Source organism: Argentina silus (assembly GCF_951799395.1).
Source record: "Argentina silus genome assembly, chromosome: 16".
Taxonomy (NCBI): Eukaryota; Metazoa; Chordata; class Actinopteri; order Argentiniformes; family Argentinidae; genus Argentina; species Argentina silus.
In genome coordinates this window covers 1,414,318-1,439,317 of record NC_139670.1, presented here as the reverse complement: position 1 = coordinate 1,439,317, position 25,000 = coordinate 1,414,318, and the positions used below count along the sequence as shown (strand labels likewise).

The 25,000-nt window shown below is 51.9% G+C and overlaps 1 protein-coding gene across 1 annotated transcript in view; it reads right to left on the bottom strand.

The window, feature by feature from the left end:
- wdr90 (WD repeat domain 90) overlaps nt 1-22,722 on the bottom strand; it is a gene marked incomplete at its 5' end in the record, with an annotated part of 27,556 nt that extends 4,834 nt beyond the window's left edge. Inside the window, 36 exons of the mRNA XM_083687574.1 lie at nt 1-50; nt 379-550; nt 1,512-1,635; nt 1,872-2,043; nt 2,762-2,952; nt 3,195-3,351; nt 3,869-3,990; nt 4,530-4,632; nt 4,783-4,865; nt 5,114-5,293; nt 5,465-5,599; nt 6,449-6,489; nt 6,773-6,906; nt 7,162-7,290; nt 7,400-7,570; nt 9,040-9,170; nt 9,493-9,623; nt 10,857-10,993; nt 11,540-11,775; nt 12,067-12,183; nt 12,424-12,554; nt 13,451-13,612; nt 13,798-13,913; nt 14,823-14,880; nt 15,067-15,212; nt 15,410-15,520; nt 15,675-15,743; nt 16,170-16,232; nt 16,324-16,590; nt 17,031-17,143; nt 17,284-17,351; nt 18,767-18,893; nt 20,338-20,508; nt 20,875-21,013; nt 22,249-22,425; nt 22,582-22,722. The exon at nt 1-50 is cut by the window's left edge and continues 73 nt beyond it. Of these exons, the coding sequence (XP_083543700.1) occupies nt 1-50; nt 379-550; nt 1,512-1,635; nt 1,872-2,043; nt 2,762-2,952; nt 3,195-3,351; nt 3,869-3,990; nt 4,530-4,632; nt 4,783-4,865; nt 5,114-5,293; nt 5,465-5,599; nt 6,449-6,489; nt 6,773-6,906; nt 7,162-7,290; nt 7,400-7,570; nt 9,040-9,170; nt 9,493-9,623; nt 10,857-10,993; nt 11,540-11,775; nt 12,067-12,183; nt 12,424-12,554; nt 13,451-13,612; nt 13,798-13,913; nt 14,823-14,880; nt 15,067-15,212; nt 15,410-15,520; nt 15,675-15,743; nt 16,170-16,232; nt 16,324-16,590; nt 17,031-17,143; nt 17,284-17,351; nt 18,767-18,893; nt 20,338-20,508; nt 20,875-21,013; nt 22,249-22,425; nt 22,582-22,722 (4,775 nt within the window). The remainder of the gene's footprint in view (nt 51-378; nt 551-1,511; nt 1,636-1,871; nt 2,044-2,761; nt 2,953-3,194; nt 3,352-3,868; nt 3,991-4,529; nt 4,633-4,782; nt 4,866-5,113; nt 5,294-5,464; nt 5,600-6,448; nt 6,490-6,772; nt 6,907-7,161; nt 7,291-7,399; nt 7,571-9,039; nt 9,171-9,492; nt 9,624-10,856; nt 10,994-11,539; nt 11,776-12,066; nt 12,184-12,423; nt 12,555-13,450; nt 13,613-13,797; nt 13,914-14,822; nt 14,881-15,066; nt 15,213-15,409; nt 15,521-15,674; nt 15,744-16,169; nt 16,233-16,323; nt 16,591-17,030; nt 17,144-17,283; nt 17,352-18,766; nt 18,894-20,337; nt 20,509-20,874; nt 21,014-22,248; nt 22,426-22,581) is intronic.
- Nucleotides 22,723-25,000: the final 2,278 nt, after the last annotated feature.

Genomic DNA, 25,000 nt, shown 5'->3' with positions numbered 1-25,000 from the left:
CCGCAGGTGGAGAAGTGGGCCTCGTCTGGGCTGAACACCACCGCGTTCACCTGGTGGGTTACTGCTGCTTTACTGACTCTGCTTTCCTTTCACTTTTACTTTATTTATCTGTCTATTCTTGTTCTCCATGGAACGTTGTGTCTTTGAGTACTGAGAAAAGCGCTATACAAAATAAATGCATTATTATTATTATTATTATTATTGTAATCAAGACTAGGTGGTTAGAAACCTTTGACCCCTGCCCCTCACCCTGGTCCTGCGACCCCTGCCCCTCACCCTGGTCCTGTGACCCCTGCCCCCTGCCCCTCACCCTGGTCCTGTGACCCCTGCCCCCTGCCCCTCACCCTGGTCCTGTGACCCCTGCCCCCTGCCCCTCACCCTGGTCCTGTGGCCGCTGATGAGGCGTATGCTGGTGTTGTCCAGCCAGTTGATGTACCAGAGCGTGCCCCCCGTCGACCCCACGATGCCCATGTCCATGACATCATCAAACGCCGCGCTCACCACCGTCCCGTCCAGCTGCATCTCCTGTTCCAATAGGACCAGGGCCCCTCTGACGGACAGGCACGCGGACCAATCAGAAGAGAGCAGCAGGATAGAGCAGGTCAAGACAGGGGAGGGGAGGGAGGGAGGGGTGGGGAGGGAGGGAGGGAGGGGAGGAGAGGGGAGGGAGGGGATTATAGGGAATGTGAGGTGATAATACACTATGAGAGTCTGTACATCACAAACTGCAGGATGGAAAAACACATTTATGGAAAAAGAGGAGTGGAGGATGGGAGGATGAGGAGGAGGAGTGTAGGATAGGAGGAGGAAGAGGAGGAGGAGTGTAGGATAGGAGGATGAGGAGGAGGAAGAGGAGGAGTGTAGGATAGGAGGATGAGGAGGAGGAAGAGGAGGAGTGTAGGATAGGAGGAGGAAGAGGAGGAGGAGTGTAGGATAGGAGGATGAGGAGGAGGAAGAGGAGTGTAGGATAGGAGGATGAGGAGGAGGAAGAGGAGGAGTGTAGGATAGGAGGATGAGGAGGAGGAAGAGGAGGAGTGTAGGATAGGAGGAGGAAGAGGAGGAGGAGTGTAGGATAGGAGGATGAGGAGGAGGAAGAGGAGTGTAGGATAGGAGGATGAGGAGGAGGAAGAGGAGGAGTGTAGGATAGGAGGAGGAAGAGGAGGAGGAGGAGTGTAGGATGGGAGGATGAGGAAGAGGAGGAGGAGGAGTGTAGGATAGGAGGAGGAAGAGGAGGAGGAGGAGTGTAGGATGGGAGGATGAGGAAGAGGAGGAGGAGGAGTGTAGGATGGGAGGATGAGGAAGAGGAGGAGGAGGAGTGTAGGATGGGAGGATGAGGAAGAGGAGGAGGAGGAGTGTAGGATGGGAGGATGAGGAGGAGGAGGAGGAGGAGTGTAGGATAGGAGGAGGAAGAGGAGGAGGAGGAGTGTAGGATGGGAGGATGAGGAAGAGGAGGAGGAGGAGTGTAGGATGGGAGGATGAGGAGGAGGAGGAGGAGGAGTGTGAGTACAAACCTGTCGTGTGTGTGAGAGGCCCCTCCCCTGGGCCTCATGGCCTGTACAGAGGCCACGCCCCACAGCCTCAGCCTGCTGGTGTTACTGCCTGTTAACACACGGTTCCCCCGACACAGCAGGACGCCTACACACACACACACACACACACAGCAACAATACTCAGGTAGGCTGTGGCGTTTAAACGATGCTCAATTGGTACTAAGGGGCCCAAAGTGTGCCAAGAAAATATCCCCCACACCATTAGATATTTGCGTTAACAATCAGTTGAACAGGTGTACCTAATAAAGTGGCCGGTGAGTGTATATTTTACATGCATGCACAACCACACACACACACACACACACACACACACACCCCTACCTATCTCTCCGCGGTCTGCCTCCCAGGTCATGAAGCAGCGTTGCGTGTCACAGTCCCACACACACACGTGTCCTCTGTTGGTCCCCGTGAACAGGATGGAGTTAGCATTGTAGCATAGCGATGTCAGCTCCACCCCCTCCCCCACCTCCTCCGGCACACACACTCCCTGGACCTGGGAGGGGAGGGAGGGGGGATGGAGGGAGGGAGGGAGGGGGAGAGAGGGGAAGGAGGGGGAGGGGGGATGGAGGGAGGGAGGGAGGGGGAGAGAGGGGAAGGAGGGGGAGGGAGGTGGGGGGATGGAGGGAGGGAGGTGGGGGGATGGAGGGAGGGGGAGAGGGAGGGAGGTGGGGGATGGAGGAAGGAGGGGGAGGGAGGTGGGGGGATGGAGGGAGGGAGGTGGGGGGATGGAGGAAGGAGGGGGAGGGAGGTGGGGGGATGGAGGGAGGGAGGGAGGGAGGGAGGTGGGGGGATGGAGGGAGGGATGGAGGGGGAGAGGGAGGGAGGTGGGGGGATGGAGGGAGGGATGGAGGGAGGTGGGGGGATGGAGGGAGGGATGGAGGGAGGTGGGGGGATGGAGGGAGGGAGGGTTGATGCTTTATTCAATCACATTACTTTCACAAGCGTTTTCATCCCTAAAGGGCAGTTAGGAAAGGCATTGCCAGGGCAGGAATATCGAGTACAGAGGCTAGAGGCTAGGAGGTAGGGACTAGGAGGTAGGGACTAGGAGGTAGGCACTAGGAGGTAGGAAGTAGGGACTAGGAGGTAGGAGGTAGGGACTAGGAGGTAGGGACTAGGAGGTAGGAGGTAAGGACTAGGAGGTAGGGACTAGGAGGTAGGAGGTAGGGACTAGGAGGTAGGGACTAGGAGGTAGGGACTAGGAGGTAGGGTACCTTTAGCTCCGTCTCCAGGCTGGTAGTGTGTATGAGGCAGAGGTGGAGCCCCTGGCTGCCGACCCAGGCCAGCTGGCGGGCGGCAGAGGGACTGAAGGCTACGTCGTGCAGCGGCCCGCTCACTCTCACTCTGCTCAGCAGCTGCAGCGTCCTGCTGCTCCACAGCGCCACCTCTGGGTCGGAGTAGTCTCCTACAGGACGCAGGCAGAACATCTGCCTGTTAGTGCGCCATTTTGGAATACTATTGTCCCCAGCACCAGGACTAAACACCAGACCTGGGGGGACCGGGCTGTCCCGGTCCCCCCACACACACACACACTCTTTGGAACACTCTCCCGAACCACAGCAACGAATCCTCCTTCAAACCATCCCTCCAAACCCGTCTTTTTAAACTTGGTTTTAATCATTAACTATGTTTTATTGTTGGACTGACCCACAGAGAGGAAGTAGAAGTCATCTCTGGAGAAGGCCAGGCTCTGTACCGCCCCCCGGTGGTAGGAGACGGTACTCCTGCACGCTCCGTCCGGGACGTTCCAGACGCAGATGAGACTCCTGGAGTCACCGCTGCCCCCTGCTGCTGACGCCACTGTCTGAGAGAGAGGAGCCTTCATCGTCATCATCATCATCATCACAATAATCTTCATTAATCCATTAGTTCTACCCTTCATCATCATCATCATCACTAATGCCACTCCAGGGTCTGTTCATGTCCTGTGTGTGTGTGAGTGTGTGTGCGTGTGTCATACCTGTGTGTGTGTGTGTGTGTGTGACTGTGTGAGTGTGTGTGTCGTACCTGTGTATGTGTGTGTGTGTGTGTGTGTGTAGTACCTGTGTGTGTGTGTGCGAGTCGTACCTGTGTGTGTGTGTGTGTGTCGTACCTGTGTGTGTGTGAGTGTGTGTGTGTCGTACCTGTGTGTGTGTCGTACCTGTGTGTGTGTGGTACCCGTGTGTGTGTGTGTGTCGTACCTGTGTGTGTGTGTGTGTGGTACCTGTGTGTGTGTGTGTGTGTGTGTGTGTGTGGTACCTGTGTGTGTGTGTGTGTGTGTGTGGTACCCGTGTGTGTGTGTGTGTCGTACCTGTGTGTGTGTGTGTGTGTGTGTGTGGTACCTGTGCGTCATGTGTGAGTGCTAGACAGGAGATCTCCTCTGTGTGTCCCAGCCAGTGTCTCTGGGAGCCGGTGTGAAGGTTCTCCACCACCACAATGCTGCCACAGGAATACGCAAACAGACCTGGAACACAACCATGCAGGAGTACGCAAACAGACCTGGAACACAACCATACAATTACACACACACACCACCATACAGACCTGGAACACAACCATACAGGAGTACGCAAACAGACCTGGAACACAACCATACAGGAGTACGCAAACAGACCTGGAACACCACCATACAACCACACACACACACACCACCATACAGACCTGGAACACCACCATACAACCACACACACACACACACCACCATACAGACCTGGAACACCACCATACAACCACACACACACACACACCACCATACAGACCTGGAACACCACCATACAACCACACACACAGGAGAACACAAAACAAGCCTCTCCCAGCAGCGAGAGCCTACAAAAGTGAACAACAAAGTCCACAACTATGAAAGAAGCCTAGAATGTGGTTTTATGTATTTACGACTGTATTCTAACTATCTGTAGATAAATCTGCAGATATTGTTATTATTTAGACTGTAGTCTAACTATCTATATTTCATTGGTTGACAAATGTGTCAGTCTTTGGTTTCACCTGTGTCTGGGTTCCACACCATGTTGCCACGCCCATTCCCGTTGTAGCCAATCACAGCCTTCAGGCTCAAGCCCTCCTCACCTGGTGGGGGCGCTGCTGCAGTCTGAGACAGGGGCAAACAGACAGGATGCTGGGAAATGGAGTCTTTATAAAACAGGCTATTTCATGTACAGTGTCTGGTCCAGGGTGGAGGTTTTGAAACGTGGAGTGTGTGTATGTGTGTGTGTGTGTGTGTGTGTGTGTGTGTGTGTACCTGGTCCAGCGTGGAGGTTTTGAAACGTGGCGTAAAGTGTTTGTAGCAGTCTGGACGCACTGGCTCCTTCCCCTGAAGGTCACCTGAGGAAGGTCATGTGATCAACGTGGTCGTGTGTGTGGAGGTTCAAATCCTGCTGGGACCACTTATACAAAACATGTACGCATTCACTGTACTACAAGTGAATATAAGCTTCTGCTAAATGGCATAATTATCATATATTATATGAATTATAGGTTAATATGGAAACTAAGGCTTTTGTGTACAGGAGACATTGCCATTGAAGTGGATCAAGAGCTTGGAATCCATGAATACATGAATAAATAAATACCTTTGTCCATTCCTGCGTTGTGATTGGCTTTGGCAGGCGATGAGTCTCCGCCCGCCGCCATCTCTGTGACCTTGAGGAAGGAGGAGCCAGTGGCTATGGGGGCGTGGCAAAGGGAGGGGCCTGTCACGGGGGCGGCGACCACGTCAGCATCCTCCTCGCACAGAGAGAGAGAACCCAGACCTACAAGAGACAGAGAGAGGGTTGTGTGTGTGTGTGTGTGTGGTGTGTATGGTGTGTGTGTATGGTGTGTATGCGGGTGTGGTGTGTATGGTGTATGTGGTGTGTATGCGGGTGTGGTGTGTATGATGTGTGTGGTGTGTATGGTGTGTATGTGTGTGTGTGTGTCCTTACCCTCCTGTCCTGTCCTGTCTATGGAGCTTATGTCCAGACAGGGTGGGGCGGAGGATGGGAGGGGTGCCGTCCGCCGAGGCATCCCATTGGACAGCAGCATTCCGTTGACCTCTGACTCCGAATGACTATTTGGAGCTGAGTGCACAGATTGAAATCACAACCAGTGTTTTATGTTAAGTTACCTTAACATTCATACACTTCCTATTTACAAACACACACACACACACACACACACACACACACACACACACACCAAACACTTTATTAGGAACACTAATATATACTAATATACTAATACTGGGTAGGGCCTCCCTTTGCTCTCAAAACAGCCTCAATTCTTCATGGATTCCACAACATGTTGGAAACATTCCTTTGAGATTCTGGTCCATGATGACATTTTTTAGGTGCACTTTCAAGCTGTGAATCTCCCGTTCTACCACATCCCAAAGGTGTTCTATTGGATTCAGGTCCGGTGACTGGGAAGGCCACTGAAGAACACTCAACTCATTGTCATGTTCATGAAACCAGTTTGAGACGACTTTTGCTTTGTGACCTGGTGCATTATCATGCTGGAAGTAGCCATTAGAAGATGGGTCAATTGTGGCCATGAAGGGATGGACATGGTCAGCAACAATACTCAAATAGGCTGTGGAATTCAAGCGATGATTGACTGGTATTAACAGGTCCAAAGTGTGCCAAGAAAACATTCCCCACACCATTACACCACCTCCACCATGAGAAGGTGTACAGGTGTTCCTCCACCATGAGAAGGTGTACAGGTGTTCCTAATAAAGTGCTCAGTGAGTGTATACATATATATATATATATCTTTATTCAAAATAAATGTGTTTCCTGCTCCTAGTCTGTCTCTCTAACCCCTAGGCGACCTACGCCCTTCAGTTTGATCTTTATCATCATCATCATCATCATCATCATAGTGTGATGGAGGTGGATAGTCTGGGTGGAATCATCTCCTGTATTCACCTGGTTTAGGAGGAGAGACGGAGGCTGCAGCAGGTGGAGAGCTGAGAGAGAGAGAGACAGAGAATTACAGTAAGACAGGCAGGCAGGCAGGCAGACAGACAGACAGACAGACAGACAGACAAGCAGACAGGCAGGCAGACAGGCAGACAGACAGACAAGCAGACAGGCAGGCAGGCAGGCAGACAGACAGACAGACAGACAAGCAGACAGGCAGGCAGACAGGCAGACAAGCAGACAGGCAGACAGACAGACAGGCAGGCACAGTCAGGCAGGCAGGCAGACAGACAGTCAGGCAGGCAGACAGACAGACAGACAGATTCTCACCGTCTGCCAGGCCCCGCCTCCAGGGGGTGGGCCAGGAAGTCCCAGAGGAAGATGGCGTCTCCCACGGAGACCACACCCATCTGGTCAGGTGTGAAGCTCACCTGGCGAATCGGCTGGCTGTGGCCAATGAACATCTGAGGGGAGGACACAGGCATGCACACACACACACACACACACACACACACACACACACACACACACAAATCAACAAAGTTCAACTACTAAATATACTACAATGAAACCATAAAAAATAAGACAACAAAAAAAAAAAGGTACAACCCAAACGGATCACAATGCTAGCACTGGATTATCACTACAGTATCCTGAACAACAACACTGGGTCAGACCGGGCCAGACTGGGTTAGACAGGGACAGACTGGGTCAGGTACCTGGGAGTTGAGGTCCAGCTGCATGTTGTAGTCCCACACCTTCACAGCGCGGTGACCTGCCGTCACCAGGAAACGGCCGTCCTCACTCACAGCCAACGAGGAGCACTGGTGCTTATGGACCTTAGAGGCCTGGCAGAGGGACAGATACCTGATATTACACACACACACACACACACACACACACACACACACACACACACACACACACACACACACACGGACACACGGACACACACACCTCTCTGAGCAGGCGTCCAGTCTTGGCGCTGAGCCAGAGGATCTTGTTAGCGGAGGTGGTGACCAACAGGTGTCCCGTAGAGGAGGAGGGGGAGGGGGAGAAGCAGACCTTCAGAGCAGAGTCCAGAGTGGTGCTCTCCATGTCCAGGATACTGACATCCACACGGAGGAGCTGTCAGAGGGACAGGGACAACACAGGATCACTATACCTCTGGGTCAAAGGTCAGGGTCAAAGGTGGGAAATTAATTTGGTCATGTGGCACGCTTAAAGCCAGACAACAACATTTAAAAACAAAAACAGACATTAAACATCAACATCATGTGCAACAATAACATCCTCTGCTACTGTACAACCTAAGTCCATGGTTCTGCCCTAGTCCCATCCAAATCCATAGTCCTGCCCTAGTCCATAGTCCTGTCCTAGTCCCATCCAAATCCATAGTCCTGCCCTAGTCCATAGTCCTGTCCTAGTCCCATCCAAGTCCATAGTCCTGCCCTAGTCCCATCCAAGTCCATAGTCCTGCCCTAGTCCATAGTCCTGCCCTAGTCCCATCCAAGTCCATAGTCCTGCCCTAGTCCATAGTCCTGCCCTAGTCCCATCCAAGTCCATAGTCCTGCCCTAGTCCATAGTCCTGCCCTAGTCCCATCCAAGTCCATAGTCCTGCCCTAGTCCCATCCAAGTCCATAGTCCTGTCCTAGTCCCATCCAAATCCATAGTCCTGCCCTAATCCCATCCAAATCCATAGTCCTGTCCTAGTCCCATCCAAATCCATAGTCCTGTCCTAGCCTCTGACTCAGCTCTGATCTCATTCTAATCATTTAGCAGACACTTTTATCCAAATCGACTTACAATCAGCACATTTGTCTGAGTAAATGAATCAACTAGACATCAGTCATAAAACCTTTTATAAGAACCAGCGCCATCGGCAGTCACAGTGCTACAGAACGGAAGACAACAAGTTGTTAGGTTGTTTTTTTAGATCTGAAACAGAGCAGGTAGAAACAGAGCAGATAGAAACAGAGCAGATAGAAACAGAGCAGATAGAAACAGAGCAGGTAGAAACAGAGCAGGTAGAAACAGAGCAGATAGAAACAGAGCAGATAGAAACAGAGCAGGTAGAAACAGAGCAGGTAGAAACAGAGCAGGTAGAAACAGAGCAGGTAGAAACAGAGCAGATAGAAACAGAGCAGATAGAAACAGAGCAGGTAGAAACAGAGCAGATAGAAACAGAGCAGGTAGAAACAGAGCAGGTAGAAACAGAGCAGGTAGAAACAGAGCAGGTAGAAACAGAGCAGGTAGAAACAGAGCAGGTAGAAACAGAGCAGATAGAAACAGAGCAGGTAGAAACAGAGCAGGTAGAAACAGAGCAGGTAGAAACAGAGCAGATAGAAACAGCCACGAGTCCCGGGGGTCGGACAAGACAACATGACAGTAAAACGCCAAAGTTGTGTTGGGAGGCGGGAACAATAAAGTTGTCTGTTGGGACATGGGAACAATAAAGTTGTCTGTTGGGAGGCAGGAACAATAAAGTTGTCTGTTGGGAGGCAGGAACAATAAAGTTGTGTTGGGAGATGGGAACAATAAAGTTGTCTGTTGGGAGGCGGGAACAATAAAGTAGTGTGGTTGTGTTGGAGGCGGACCTCGTCCAGGGAGCGTGCGTCCATGATGGTGACGGTGTACTCTGAGGGGCCGATGTAGGCGAGGCGGAGGCTGTCGGGGCTCACCGCCAGGGAGTCAGGGCCTCGCTCTGTCCCCCGCACCACCACGTTACCTAGACAACCAGGAGGGGGGGGGGGGGGGGGGGGGGGGTCACAAAGACAAATACTGTTGACTCTAGTATTTGTATTTGCATTCTAAAGTGTGCCATTTTTTTATTTGGAAGAGCGTGTGTGTGTGTGTGTGTGTATGTGCGTGTGTGTGTGTGTATGTTCGTGTGTGTGTGTGTATGTTCGTGTGTGTGCGCATGTGTGTGTGTGCGTGTGTGCGCATGTATGTGTGTGTGTGCACATGTATGTGTGTGTGTGTGTGTGTGTGTGTGTGTGTGCGCGCATGTATGTGTGTGTGTGTGTGTGTGTGTGTGTGTGTGGACTCACCCAGGACTCTGAGGACATGGTGGTCTTCCTGGGAGGAGTTGTAGAGAGCCAGAGACCCCAGAGAACCAGCGCTGTACATCAACTGTCCGTCTGGAGAGAAGGTTAGGCCCACCACCTCCCCTCGGTGCTGCCTGTTCTCACACACACACACACACACACACACACACACACCCAGACGTTGAGTGTGCGTATGAAGAGGAGGTGTCCATGACTCCTCATATCAGACCTCAGCACTGTTCCACTAATAGACTGGCAGACACCTGGCCTCTACAGGGGCCTACGGATGGACAAGGGTGTGTGTGTGTGTGGGTGTGTGTGTGTGTGTGTGTGTGTGTGTGTGTGTGTGTGTGTGTGTGTGTGTGTGTGTGCGCGCGTCCTAGCATGTCCGTGTGTGTGTCCTAGCGCGCGCGCGCGTGTGTGTGTGTCCTAGCGCGTGTGTGTGTGTGTGTGAGAGAGACACCATCAGTAAGCCTCCCTCCCTGCTGTACCTAGGTCAGGTACGTGTGTGTGTGTGTGTGTGTGTGTGTGTGTGTGAGAGAGAGACACCATCAGTAAGCCTCCCTCCCTGCTGTACCTAGGTCAGGTACGTGTGTGTGTGTGTGTGTGTGTGTGTGTGTGTGTGAGAGAGACACCATCAGTAAGCCTCCCTCCCTGCTGTACCTAGGTCAGGTACGTGTGTGTGTGTGTGTGTGTGTGTGTGTGTGTGTGTGTGTGTGTGAGAGAGACACCATCAGTAAGCCTCCCTCCCTGCTGTACCTAGGTCAGGTACGTGTGTGTGTGTGTGTGTGTGTGTGTGTGTGTGTGTGTGTGTGTGTGTGTGTGTGTGAGAGAGAGACACCATCAGTAAGCCTCCCTCCCTGCTGTACCTAGGTCAGGTACGTGTGAAGGCCTGTTCTCCTCGGTCTAGTGCTGAGACCCCCACAGTGAGGCTGTCCAGAGGGGGGCTGACTCTGCTGCCCCCGCAGACGGCCCAGGCCGTCTCTGGGTGAGAGGACGGAGGGTGTGTGTGTGTGTGTGTGTGTGTGTGTGTGTGTGTGTGAGAGTGGAGGGTGTGTGTGTGAGAATATGAGTGTGTGTGTGTGTGTGTGTGTGTGAGAGAGTGGAGGGTGTGTGAGTGTGTGTGTGTGTCTGTGTGTGTGTGTGTGTGTGTGTGTGTGTGTGTGTGTGTGTGTGTGTGTGTGCACGCGAGCTTGCGTACGTGTCTGTGTGAATGTGCGTGTGTGACGTCACAGCCACCAGGTGTTAATCAGGCCCGAGGCCCTGTCTTAGCAGGCTAAAAAAACCAGCTTTTCCCCACATTTCCCAGACGACCAATCACACAACCAGACAAAGTCGACCTTGGTCTCAGTGTCTTTGGAGCATACCGGTGTTCTGCCAGCAGGTTGGCGGTGGCGATGTCGAAGACCCTGACCACGCCGGATCTGGACCCGCAGGAGAAGACCTGGAGGCTGGGGTGGAAGGCCACGGAGCAGGGGGTGTCCTCCGAGACAAAGTCATACAGCTGGGGGGGGAGGGAGGGAGGGAGGGAGGGAGGGAGGGGAGGGAGAGAGGGCAGGGGGAGGGGAGGAGAATGGTGGGACAGAGAAAACAATTACAAGACTTGAGACTTGAGTTCAGTTAAAACATGATCCTGTTGTTATGGGTTCACTGTCTGTCAGGTTCATGCCCAGAAAAACATAGAAAAATTGAAATAATTGAAATAATTGAAATAATTGAAGTAATTGAAATAATTGAAGTAATTGAAGTAATTGAAGTAATTGCCCTTTGAGAATAAATGGTTAAAGAGTTTATTGAATGGAATTGAAGTGAATTGATTGTTAGTGTGGCTATTTCCTGCCAAACTGCCCATGTGCCCCTACAACCACACCACACTAGTACACCTGCCTTCCTCCCCTGGTAACAGTCAGTATGGCTCAGGGTGTACTGCCATGTGACCAGTAGAGTATTAACTCAGGTCTTAAAGGTGAAAGGTGTGTGTGTGTGTGTGTGTGTGTATGTGTGTGTGTATGTGTGTGTGTGTGTGTGTGTGTGTGTCTGACTGACTGACCTGCTGCATTGAGTCCATGTCCCAGACCCGGACCGTGCGGTCACAGGAAGCGGAGGTCAGGCGCCGGCGGGCCCCGTCCACGCTGAAGCCCAGCACGCTGTCTGTGTGTGACCTCATCAGCGTGCTGTAACCACGGCTACCCACGTCCAGGTAACCTAGGTTACCGGTGGAGGTGGCCGCCATGACGTTGAGGCCGTCAGACGAGATGGAGACCAGGCTCACCGGACCCTCGTGTTCTGACAGGAGAGGAACAACGAGGTGAGTGTGTGTGCGTGTGTATATGTGTGTATGTGTGTGTATGTGTGCGTGTGTATGTGTGTGTATGTGTGTGTGTATGTGTGTGCGTGTGTGTATGTGTGTGTATGTGTGTGTGTGTGTGTGCGCGTATGTGTGTAGACGTGGAATGAGCTTAAAGGGCAGGGATTACATTCCAGTAAAATGTCAGGACCTGGAAACCTTTGGTATATGCTTTGACTATGATATACAGCATGATATTTGATATTGTGTGTGTGTGTGTGTGTTCCTACCAGCCTCCAGGAACACAGTAGAGAAGTCCAGAGGCCAGAGTCGTAGGAAGCCGTCCTCAGAGCCAGTGGCACAGAAGGCTGAGGACACACTGATGCTGTTGATAGCGATGCCCGGGCCTAAACACACACACACACACACACACACACACACACACACACACACACACACACACACACACACACACACACACACACACACAATTAAGAGGCTGGGATACATCAAGGACTGTCATTGTCGCCGTCCCCCTCCCCCCCCCCTTCCCCCCTTCACCCGTAGTGAAGGTCTCTTTCTCTCTGCGTTGGGCGTGGGGCTGCTGTACCTCTCTCCCCCCTCCCCTCCCCCCCCCCCTCCCTCACCCGTAGTGAAGGTCTGTTTCTCCCTGCGTTGGGCGTGGGGCTGCTGGGCGGGCAGCAGTCTCCTGACGTTCCTTACCACCACGCTGGCGTAGTCGATCTCCAGGATGTGGCCGCTCCGGCTGCTCACAAACCTATAGGAAATCACGAAAGGAAAGGCACAAAATGACTCCTGCTGCTAGTGAACTTACAGGAAATCAGGAATCGAGGACACACAATGGCTCTTCCCTCTAGCAACCCTGCTGGAAACTAGAGAAAAGAAGGGCTTGAAACAGCTGGAGGGACTTTCTGTTTCTTTGGAAAGTGTAAAGTTAAAAGGCCCCCTGAGGCGAGCGGATTTAGCCTGGTATTTCAGACTGCTGGGGAGCTGTGAGTCATGAGGACAAGCAGCAGGAGCCTGTCAGTCAGAGGACCAGAGATGTGGAGGAGTTCACACCTCGGAGGGAGGGAGGGAAGGAGGGAGGGAGGGAGGGAGGGAGGGCAGGGGGAAGAGAGAGAGAGAGAGGGAGGGAGAGAGAGAGAGAAATGAGGTTTTGTGCTGAGCTCTGACGAACACAGACAACTACTCTGCCTGAACTGGAGGACCAGGGATTGGAGGAGACCTGATGAGCACCCAGGTGCACATTCTCAAAGGTCAGCAGCTGGTACGGTGGCCCCAGAGGACCACAGTTATACCCACGTCCAACATAAATACAATCTTAAAAGGTCGAACCAGGAAGTTTATATGAAGGTTAAATGAACCTTCCAAAGACTGCATTAGGCTGTTGAGCTTAAGCCTCAGCGTCGGCTGGGAAACCAGAGCAAGTCTTCAGTTCTGAAGATCACAGCCTATGGTTAGTGTGTGGTTAATAACAGCCTATGGTCAGTGTGTGGTTAATCACAGCCTATGGTTAGTGTGTGGTTAATCACAGCCTATGGTTAGTGTGTGGTTAATCACAGCCTCTGGTTAGAGTGTGGTCAGTGTGTGGTCAGAGTGTGGTTAATCACAGCCTCTGGTCAGTGTGTGGTCAGAGTGTGGTCAGTCACTGACAGCGTGCGGTCTCCAGGCTCCCTGTCTGCAGAGTGGCCCTCCTCGAAGGCCAGGTCAGTGAAGTCCAGTGAGTGGTACTCCTCCAGGTTGACCGGACACGACCGTAAACCCCCGCTACGAACACGCCACAACCGCACGTTGTCTCGACCGCACGACACCATCCTAGAGGAACACACACACACACACACACACACACACACACACACACACACACACAGACACACAGACACACACACACACACTTTAGTATCTTAAACCCCCATCAACCACCACTACTGAGTGTTGAATAAGCCTGGTCCTGACGGAGGAGTGTGTGTGTGTGTGTGTGTGTGTGTGTGGTAGAGTACCGCGTCTCGTCAAAGAAGGCGATCTTCATGGTCTGAATGTCCACGTCTGTGTGAGCTTTAGCCACGACGCTCACCTCCCCTCTGCTGGCAGCCCGGGTACACCACACCACCACCATCTACAGGTCAGGGTAGGTAGGACAGGTTAGGGTACACCACACCACCACCATCTACAGGTCAGGGTAGGTAGGACAGGTTAGGGTACACCACACCACCACCATCTACAGGTCAGGGTAGGTAGGACAGGTTAGGGTACACCACACCACCACCATCTACAGGTCAGACAGCTGGGTTAGGGTACACCACACCACCACCATCTACAGGTCAGGGTAGGTAGGACAGGTTAGGGTACACCACACCACCACCATCTACAGGTCAGGGTAGGTAGGACAGGTTAGGGTACACCACCCCACCACCATCTACAGGTCAGGGTAGGTAGGACAGGTTAGGGTACACCACACCACCACCATCTACAGGTCAGGGTAGGTAGGACAGGTTAGGGTACACCACACCACCACCATCTACAGGTCAGGGTAGGTAGGACAGCTGGGTTAGGGTACACCACACCACCACCATCTACAGGTCAGACAGCTGGGTTAGGGTACACCACACCACCACCATCTACAGGTCAGACAGCTGGGTTAGGGTACACCACACCACCACCATCTACAGGTCAGACAGCTGGGTTAGGGTACACCACACCACCACCATCTACAGGTCAGGGTAGGTAGGACAGCTGGGTTAGGGTACACCACACCACCACCATCTACAGGTCAGACAGCTGGGTTAGGGTACACCACACCACCACCATCTACAGGTCAGACAGCTGGGTTAGGGTACACCACACCACCACCATCTACAGGTCAGACAGCTGGGTTAGGGTACACCACACCACCACCATCTACAGGTCAGACAGCTGGGTTAGGGTAGGACAGCTGGGTTAGTGTGTGTGTGTGTGTGTGTGTGTGTGTGTGTGTGTGTGTGTGTGTGTGTGTGTGTGTGTGTGTGTGTTGTGATGGAGTACTCACTGTTTTACTGTGGCTGTCTTTACCCACTCCACACAGAACTCCTCCACTGAACGAGAAACTGAGGAAGGACAAGGACAACATAACAGTCAAGTGTGTGTGTGTGTGTGTGTGTGTGTGTGTGTATGTACCTGTGTGTGTGTGTGTGTGTGTGTATATATATATATATATGTACCTGTGTGTGTGTATATGTACCTGTGTGTGCATATATGTACCTGTGTGTGTGTGTGTGTGTGTGTGTGTGTACCTGAGTGAGGACAGAGAGTGCGCGTGGGTCTTGAACATGGCCAGACAGCTTCCCTTGAGGAAGTTCCAGACTCTGACCACGCTCTGACTTCCTGTCTGGGCCGATGCCAGCAACGTGGTGTTCCCGTTAAACGTCAGCGCTGACACCTGATAACACACACACACACACATACACGCACACAGGTACATATATACACACACACAGACGCACACACGCACACACAGACACATTAAAACTCTCAAGAAGACACGTGTTTGAAACCGTTCCTCACTCCGTTCCCTGCATTACAATGAGGCCGTCCTCCGATTTCTGCCTCCACCAGCCTCCCCTGAGGTCCACCCACCTTGTCTGTGTGTCCGATGAGGAACCTCTGCTGGCCTGAGGAGATCGTCATGGAGACGATGATGGCGTGACAGGGATACACCACCATCTCACCACACTGAGTCCACAGAGCCTGGAGAGAAATAACCTAGTTAACACTGAAACAACAACATCATCAACATCATCAACATCAACATCAACATCAACAACATCATCAACATCATCAACATCAACAACAACAACAACGTTTCCATCTCCAGACTCTAGACAGACAGTTGGACACTTACACACTTCATAGTGGCTCCTCCAAACCCAATGATCCTGTTGAGCTTGAGGATGGGGTCAGGATGCAGCTTCTGACACACACACACAGACACAGACACAGACACAGACACAGACACAGACACAGACACAGACACACACACAGACACACACACACACACACACACACACACACACACACACACACACACACACACACACACACAGAGACACAAATAAACAGACATTACTACAGGTTTACAACACACCAGGGGAGGCTGGTGGAGGTCCACCAGCCTCTCCTGCAACATATGCACCACAAGTAGCTTTGGACATTGGAGCTTTCATCCAACGGGATCTTGGCCAAACCTCAAAAGTATTTCCTTGCTTCCTCGCCTCCTTCTCAAAGCTGATTGGAGAAGGTCTGAGACTCCTCCCCTCGGACCCTCTCCTCCAATGGGTCTTTGAGAAGGAGGTGAGGAGAGAGGACAGGAGGAAGGGAGCACAGACTGTAGTCTCACCCTCTGTTTGGTCTCCTTGGTGCTGGGGAGGGAGACAGGCCGAGAGACTGCAGTACACACCATCTACAGATAGGGGGGGAAATAAAAACTAATGTTTGAGAGAGAGAGTGTGTGTGTGTGTGTGTGTGTGTGTGTGTGTATGTGCCAATCTCACCTCCTCTACATCACTGTCGTCCTCCTCTTCTCCATGGCCTGTGATGTCATCCTCAGGGTGCACGTAGACGTGCACACCCCCATCGTCCGTGCACGGTGTCCTGGCAGGCGACTGGTACGACCCGGAGGCCCGCGACCCCTGACCTCTCTCGGGGTCATCACCACGGCAATGCCAGTCATCCTGGGTCTCCGTGGCGATGGGTCCGGAGGTCACCACGCCCAGTTCTGGAACATCTGAAGTCACCAGAGGGGTGCGATACCTCGGGAGCTGGGGGGGAGAGGGGGGAGGGGGAGGGAGGGAGGAGGGGCGAGGGAGGAGGGGGGAGAGGGTGGGAAGGGGGAGGGGGGAGAGGATGGGATGGGGGAGGGGGGAGGGAGGAGAGGGAGGGAAGGGGAGGGAGGGGGGGAGGAGAGAGAGAGGGAATGGTATCAAACACGTGTGGCTGATCTTGTGGGTCTCAGCCTCCTGTCTGTTTATCTGCTCTCTTCAGTGTGGAAGTCAAGTCTGGCTGCTGATTGGTCTCTTTATGGAAATGTGTGAGCTGTGGAAATGTAATCTAATAGAACAGCACCTGGAGGTCAACGACACACACAGACACACAGACACACACACACACACACACACACACACACACACACACACACACACACACACACACACACACACACACACCATGATGAGACATGTTGCTGTCTGGCCAGTCTTACAGGTTTGGGGGTGGTGATCTGCTGGATGAGGGAGACTCTGTCCTGGACTGCTTTACTGATGCTGACGTTTCGAGACATCTCCCTCACCGGGCTCCTCTGGGCTGGGTTGCTCGCTGGAGAGGGAGGACAACACATACAGAAAAAGGACTGCAGAGTCACTTCCAATCTTCCGCCGTAGATTGAAAACCCATGTCTTCAAGCTACATCTTAACAGTTAACAGTGTGTATAGTACAGTGTGTCTGGTCCACTCACTGGACACTGGGCCCGGCTGGCCTTTCTGAATGGAGTCAAAGGGCATCTTGGATCCGTCAGAGGGAAACCTGGAGGACGGAAGCAAGACGTGATTGAACACAAGGAAGTTCACTGAGCTGCTTCAGCCCCGGACAGGAAGGTAAGGGGCATGTGGAGGCTAATCAAATCAAATCAAAGTTTATTTATCATATACACAGAATACAGCCATAGATGATGCAATGAAATGTTTAGGGCAAGCTAGCTCCTCAACAATGCAGCAAACAATCAACAATGCAATATAGCAGTAATAAAAACAATAACTTAAGGTGGCAAAGTGCCTGACAGGACAGGACGAAGCCTGAGTCAGTCAGTCAGTAAGGCTACGGTGCTGTTCCCGGGTTGGGTTGGGTTAGGGTTAGGGTTAGGGTTAGGGTTAGGGTTGGGTTAGGGTTAGGGTTGGGTTAGGGTTAGGGTTGGGTTAGGGTTGGGTTAGGGTTAGGGTTAGGGTTAGGGTTAGGCAGGACGAAGCCTGAGTCAGTCAGTCAGTAAGACTACGGTGCTGTTCCCGGGTTGGGTTGGGTTAGGGTTAGGGTTAGGGTTAGGGTTGGGTTAGGGTTAGGGTTAGGGTTAGGCAGGACGAGGCCTGAGTCAGTCAGTCAGTAAGGCTACGGTGCTGTGTTCCCGGGTTGGGTTAGGGTTAGGGTTAGGGTTAGGGTTGGGTTAGGGTTAGGGTTGGGTTAGGGTTGGGTTAGGGTTAGGGTTAGGGTTAGGGTTAGGCAGGACGAGGCCTGAGTCAGTCAGTCAGTAAGGCTACGGTGCTGTGTTCCCGGGTTGGGTTAGGGTTGGGTTAGGGTTGGGTTAGGGTTAGGGTTAGGGTTGGGTTAGGGTTAGGGTTGGGTTAGGGTTAGGGTTAGGCAGGAGGAAGCCTGAGTCAGTCAGTCAGTAAGGCTACGGTGCTGTGTTCCCGGGTTGGGTTAGGGTTGGGTTAGGGTTAGGGTTGGGTTAGGGTTGGGTTAGGGTTAGGGTTGGGTTAGGGTTAGGGTTAGGCAGGAGGAAGCCTGAGTCAGTCAGTCAGTAAGGCTACGGTGCTGTGTTCCCGGGTTGGGTTAGGGTTAGGGTTAGGGTTGGGTTAGGGTTGGGTTAGGGTTAGGTTAGGTTCGGGTTAGGGTTAGGGTTAGGGTTAGGCAGGAGGAAGCCTGAGTCAGTCAGTCAGTAAGGCTACGGTGCTGTGTTCCCGGGTTGGGGATCATTCCTTTTCAATTCCATCAATTCAGGGAATGTTGTGAAACTCCCATTAAATCCGAAACTCAGTAGAATGTAAAGAACACACACAGTGGAGTTGCTGACCACTGGAACAGTATAGACACATACTATTACATACTAACAATGGATTGAAAAGTCATTGAAAATGGATGCCTTCAATTCATGGAAAAGCACATGTCCCCCATGCCCGTGTGATGTGTGATAGATAGTCTTGGACAGTATCAGTAGCAGGGTGTCCCACCTGATGTAGTCGTAGAGCTGGTGCCAGCTGCCTCCCTTGGGCACAGGGAAGGCCATCTCTCTGGGCATGGGGCCTGTCCCCAACACACACGCCAGCCCTGCCTGCCTGGCCTCGCTGAAGGACAACCCTGGAGGAGAGGACAGAACACCACAGAGGATGGACAGATGAAGACAGAGAGAGAGAGAGAGAGAGAGAGAACACCACAGAGGATGGACAGATGAAGACAGAGAGAGAGAGAGAGAGAGAGAGAGAGAGAGAGAACACCACAGAGGAAGAGAACCTTTCAGCTGAAGAGGACGTTTCAGGTAGCAGAGGGGAAGGACATTTGAACCACTTGGGACTAGGGACTGTAGAATTCACTTTTAATCTGTATTAAGTACACTTGAAACTTACTGTGGTAAAGGGAAGAGATGGAAGGATGAATAGAATGTTAAAGGAAGAAAGGAGAAGGGCAGTAGAGAGGCAGAACTGTCCTTGGAATTATTGTTGTGGATAGTAGCTCTCTCTCACACACATGCACACACACGCACACACACACACAGCTGACATTAGCAGAAAGGCTGTATGCTCTCTCTCTCTCTCTCAGAAGATAATGGAGGAGGTAATAGCACCAAGCGGCTGCGTGGGGGGGGCAAATTGCTGAATTAAAACTATTTGTATCTCTGGAAAGGCTGGAGGGTTCTGGATGTACGCACGTTATCATTATATCCTCAGATGTAAAGGGGTGTTTTGAAGGGTCTGGGCTCAGCTCTGTGGGAAGTTTAGTACTCTAATGAGTACGCTCATTTGATAGAGAAAATGAGTGCAAAATAAAAGCTCTGGATGGTTCAGTATGACGGCTCTCCCATTTAAAAGCTATCTGGTTGAAGGTGTTTGGTAAAAGGTATGTTTCCTGAGGATGTGCTTTTCTATGGAAATGCCGAGGTCAATGACAAGCATGAACATCCTGAAGAGGCTCCAGTGACACAGTGCTGTAGTGCTGTTTCTGATAACAGGGTTAAACAGCCTAATACTCACCCTTCAGAGAGGTAACAGACCTTGTTGTCAGAAGAATAGCCCATCTAGGTTTACATTTAGTTGATGTACAGTTCCAGTCAAAAGTTTGGACACACCTTGCCAAGAGTGTGCAAAGCTGCCATCAAAGCAAAAGGTGGCTACTTTGAAGAATCTAAAATATAAAACATATTCTGGTTTGTTTAACACTTTTTTGTTTACTACATAATTCCATATGTGTTCCTTCATAGTTTTGATGTCTTCAATATTAATCTACAATGTAGAAAATAATTTTTTTTAAAAATGAAGAAAAACCATTGAATGAGAAGGTGTGTCCAAACTTGTGACTGGTACTGTAGGTTATAGTGGAGGCAGGTGGAGGTGGAAATCTGAGGACGGGCTCATTGTAATGCATGGACCGGAATGAGGGATGGTATCAAACACACTCGTCCTCCGATTTCTCCCTCCACCAGCCTCCCCTGAGTGGTGACTGTACCATTAGACCTCTGAGAGGGTCAGCTGATCCTAGGTCAGCGTCTACGGTGACTAGCGTCTGCCAGCAGGGAGCAGTGTCTCACCAGGGTCCAGCTGCAGGTCGCTGGTGAACAGGTTCTTGACGGCCATGTTGGCACACAGCCGCACGCTCTTCAGGTGGCTGTGGCGGCGGTTGAGGTAGACAGACAGGACGTAGTGCAGGTCCATCATCAGACACGTCCAGCGAGGGGAGGCCGGGGCGGGGCCCACCAGGCCTGGCCGACAGAGAGAACATCATTGCCCTTTTAAGATGTGTGTTGCCCCATTAAGATGTGCTGCTTTGAAGGGATTCAGCACGTAAACAAACAGGTGAAGTAAACAAATAAGGTGTGTGTGTGTGTGTGTGTGTGTGTGTGTGTGTGTTACCGTGTCTGGTGGTCTAGGCGGGGTGTGTGTGTGTGTGTGTATGTCTGTCTGTGTGCGTTACCGTGTCTGGTGGTCTTGCGGGAGTGTGTGTGTGTGTGTGTGTGTGTTACCGTGCCTGACTGTCTTGGCTGTGTGTGTGTGTGTGTGTGTTACCGTGTCTGGTGGTCTAGGCGGTGTGTGTGTGTGTGTCTGTGTGTGGTGTGCGTGCGTGTTACCGTGTCTGGCTGTCCTGGCGGTGCTGTCGTAGACAGAGCCCTCGGCTGCTCCACACAGGAAAGGGAACTGCAGCCAGGTGGCGGTGGACTTGAACTCCTTGAACAGGTTGGAGAAGGAGACGCGGATCACCTGACCCTCCTACACCACACAGGAAACAGGAAGTAACACAAAGGGAGGTCAAACAAACCAAGGTCAAACACCTGGAGGGACGGGCACCATAAAGTCCAAGACACTTTAATAAACAAGTAAAATCTTAGAAAAATTAAATCTAGGCCTAGATGTGTTCAGGGAGCGGTGTGTGTTTGTGTGTGTGTGTGTGTGTGTGTGTGTGTGTGTGTGTGTGTGTGTGTGTGTGTGTGTGTGCGCGAGCATCTTGCTAGCTTGGGGACAGTAGTGAGGGACGGAGGGAGAGAGAGATTGATGAGAGATTCAAATCACGTTTATTGGGCATGAATGATAAAAGTGTATCTCAGGACACGACTTCATATCTAATTTGGAGGCGAACGGGTCAGTTTCATCCTTGGCAGCCAGCCTGTCTGATCTCCCGGCTACTGGAATGATATAATGGTGATGGAGCGCCATTCCATCTCTGAAGCGTGCTCCTAGGTGGCCTTGTGTAGATGGAATCAGCCTCGTTGTCAGAATGCGGTAGGATCACAGATTAATTCACCCAGACTCCAGAAGGGGTGTGGATGTGACAGGCCTACTAACAGATGCCAGAGAGCTCCGTCAGGATTTTGCCTTGAAGGTTGGGTTAAGAACTGAGCCAAAACAACCTCGGGACGCCTCTCTCTCTGTCTGTCTCTCTGTCTGTCTCTCTCTCTGTCTCAGTTAGAAGGAGAAGCATCACATCAATGTTCACACACATCCACACACACTGAGTGTGGAGTGAAGGATGCCTGGTTCCTCTGCTGCTGCTTGGAAAAACAGCATTTTGCAATCTGGATGTTCATGTGTACAAACCTACTCTTGTTTTCTAAGAACTAAGCCAAAACATTCCCAATGGGATGTATTTGACAACTTCTCTCTCTCTCCTACTTCAGTTGGAGACTTGGAGCTTCTTTTCCCAGCTTCTCTATCATCAAACAGGTGCAACATATGTTGACCCCTCGACCTATGACGTACATTGTGTTTGCATTAAAACTCTCAACTGAGACCAAACATAGTTTATTGTTGTTCACTGAAAGACCTCCATCACACTCTGCATCCCAGCCATGCCTGCCACGACACGGCTCCACAGCCAGTCACCCAGCAGGCCCATTCAAACAGGGTTTATAGTCTCCTGGCGATGCAGGGACTTTGTGCCCAACAACAGTACTGTACAGCCATGATGGGAGGTTTGTAAAGTGGGTTTGGGATCATGGGTTCAGTACCTCTGCGGCTACGTCCAGATGCACCACAAAGTGTTTGGAGGGGCTGGGTCTGAAGAGGAGGTACATGTAGCGCCCCGTCAGCCCCAGGGACTGAGTGCTGGTCTTGGGGAGCAGGATGTAGTTACTGGCCGGGATGGACCCACGAATACGCAACACTGAACACCTCAGCGTCTTATCCTGCAAACGGGTCGGGACCAAAAAAACGAAGTTAATGCAGAGACCAGGCCGGGTTGTCTATATGACTGATAAATCATTTTACTGTATCAGTTAAAAGTAAAAAGACTTTGGTAGAGTAGTCGGTAAGTAGCCGAGTGAGAAGTGTAGTTTAGCTACCATGTACGCTGTGACATCTCCCTCTTTTGACGACTTCTTCCATTCCTCGACCTTCATGTGTTTGAAGATGTTGACGTACGGGTGCTGCCACACTGCGAACACACACAACCTGAGGTCCACTTCTGGCTCGGTACCACTCATACCAAAACCTCCCCACCAAATTCCTAGGTACACTCTTTCATGTGAATGGGACTTTATTAGAAATACTACATTCAATCTTGGCTAATGACACATTGTCATTAGTGAAGGTAGCTTGTTGGGGTACTGGGTGATATCCCCACAACACCCGTGTCACTGCTATACGTTCATTCTGTAAGGTTACTCACTGTGTATGGAGCTAAGCTACCTAGTTAGCTAGCTAGACAGTGCTGGATGGTAATGTTTTACCTCTCGAAGCCATAGTTGGGGGTGTGAGGGAGGGAGCCCCCCGAGTTCACCTTCACCTGGTCTCAGGATACGAGGGTCGCAACCGGAGCAAGATTAGCTAACTTAACTAGCTCGTTGTCAACAACAAATAATATGACAGCGCAAGCGACTAGTGTACAAAGTACCCGACACAGGTGGCTACGAGTCACAAACTAGCAACTGGAGTTGGTACATCGAGCTCCCCGTCGATAGTTAGCTGGCTGAGAGGAAAAGCCCGTCTTGTTGAAGGAGGTTTCTCCGCTATTTTGCTCGGCTTTGCGGATGTAAACAAAAGCTCGCGGCGTGGTGATCTGGCAACTCCCGCTTCAACCGCCGCGCCGTTTCCCAGGGCAACGCGTGGCCACGCAGCCAATCACAACAGAGGCGGCGTTGCAGGTCGCCTACAGCCGCTCCGCGCTGCGCTCTTCCTCAGCCCTGCGCCGCCCTCTTCCTCAGCCCTGCCCTGCGCTCTTCCTCAGCCCTGCCCTGCGCTCTTCCTCAGCCCTGCGCCGCCCTCTTCCTCAGCCCTGCCCTGCGCTCTTCCTCAGCCCTGCGCTGCCCTCTTCCTCAGACCTGCCCTGCGCTCTTCCTCAGCCCTGCCCTGCGCTCTTCCTCAGCCCTGCCCTGCGCTCTTCCTCAGCCCGGTCCCTTTTCCGTCGTCATCGGATACTTTTAGTGTTTGCAAAGTTTTCCACCTGTTTAAAATATTGATTGGACAAAAGAGCAATGTGAAGGAAAGGTGAAATAATTGAAGACTAGTCTACTGAATACCAAGGCAGTGGACATTGATGCATTTACTATAGGCTATTAAAAAGCTGTTATTACTGTTTGTGTGTCTGTGTGGTTATCATAATGTATTCATGTAAACAGGTTAATTCATATGGTACACCCCACGGTCACATTTAGAGAAACAAAAACAACAACAGAAAAAAAATTCCACAATTCTTTTTAATATCATATTTCATCTCTTATCTATATATAGTTCAAATTATCCAACTCTTTTACAAAGACGTTTCACAGTACCTCTTCGTTAAATACAATTATATACACACAATAACACACACAATAACACACACAATAACACACACAATATGAAAATACACTGAAATACATGAACATAGATTAATCTATACACACTATGAATCTCTACCAGGGGAGGCTGGTGGAGGTAGAAGTCAGAGGACGGGCTCATAGTAATGCATGGAATGGTATGAGGTTTGACACCATTCCTCATTCCGTTCCAGGCATCACAATGAGGCCCGTCCTCCAGTTCCTACCTCCGCCAGCCTCTACCAGCCTCTGCCAGCCTCCGCCAGCCTCCACCAGCCTCTGCCTGCCTCCACCAGCCTCTACCAGCCTCCGCCAGCCTCTACCACCCTCCGCCAGCCTCTACCAGCCTCTGCCAGCCTCTACCAGCCTCTGCCAGCCTCTACCAGCCTCCGCCAGCCTCTACCACCCTCCGCCAGCCTCTACTAGCCTCTACCAGCCTCCACCAGCCTTCACCAGCCTCTGCCAGCCTCTACCAGCCTCTACCAGCCTCCGCGGATCTCCCCTCAGTCTGAATCTGCGTTGACCGTGTTTGGCAGAGACTCCACAGGGTCATGCAGGCGAATCAGGAACGACACCTGGAGGCTGGACCCAGTCGTCTCCTTCTGGCCCAGCCGGGTCCCGGGGTCCGGGCCCTGGTCTTGTGTCATTGACGTTGTTGAGGTTGTTGTTGTTGTTGCTGTTGCTGTTGTTGTTGATGTTGATGTTGTTGTTGTTGTTGTTGTGGTGGTGTTGATGGGACAGTGCGGCAGGGAGAACTCTGGGGTGACGGAAGAGGTGAGGGGGGGGTGATGTCTGGTGGCCTGGGGGGAGGGGGAGGTGAGGGGGGGGTGATATCTGGTGGCCTGGGGGGAGGGGGAGGTGAGGGGGGGGTGATGTCTGGTGGCCTGGGGGGAGGGGGAGGTGTCTGCCTGCAGGGCTCTGGTGGGGGAGGTGCTGGAGGAGTGGGAGGCGGTGAGACCCGGCA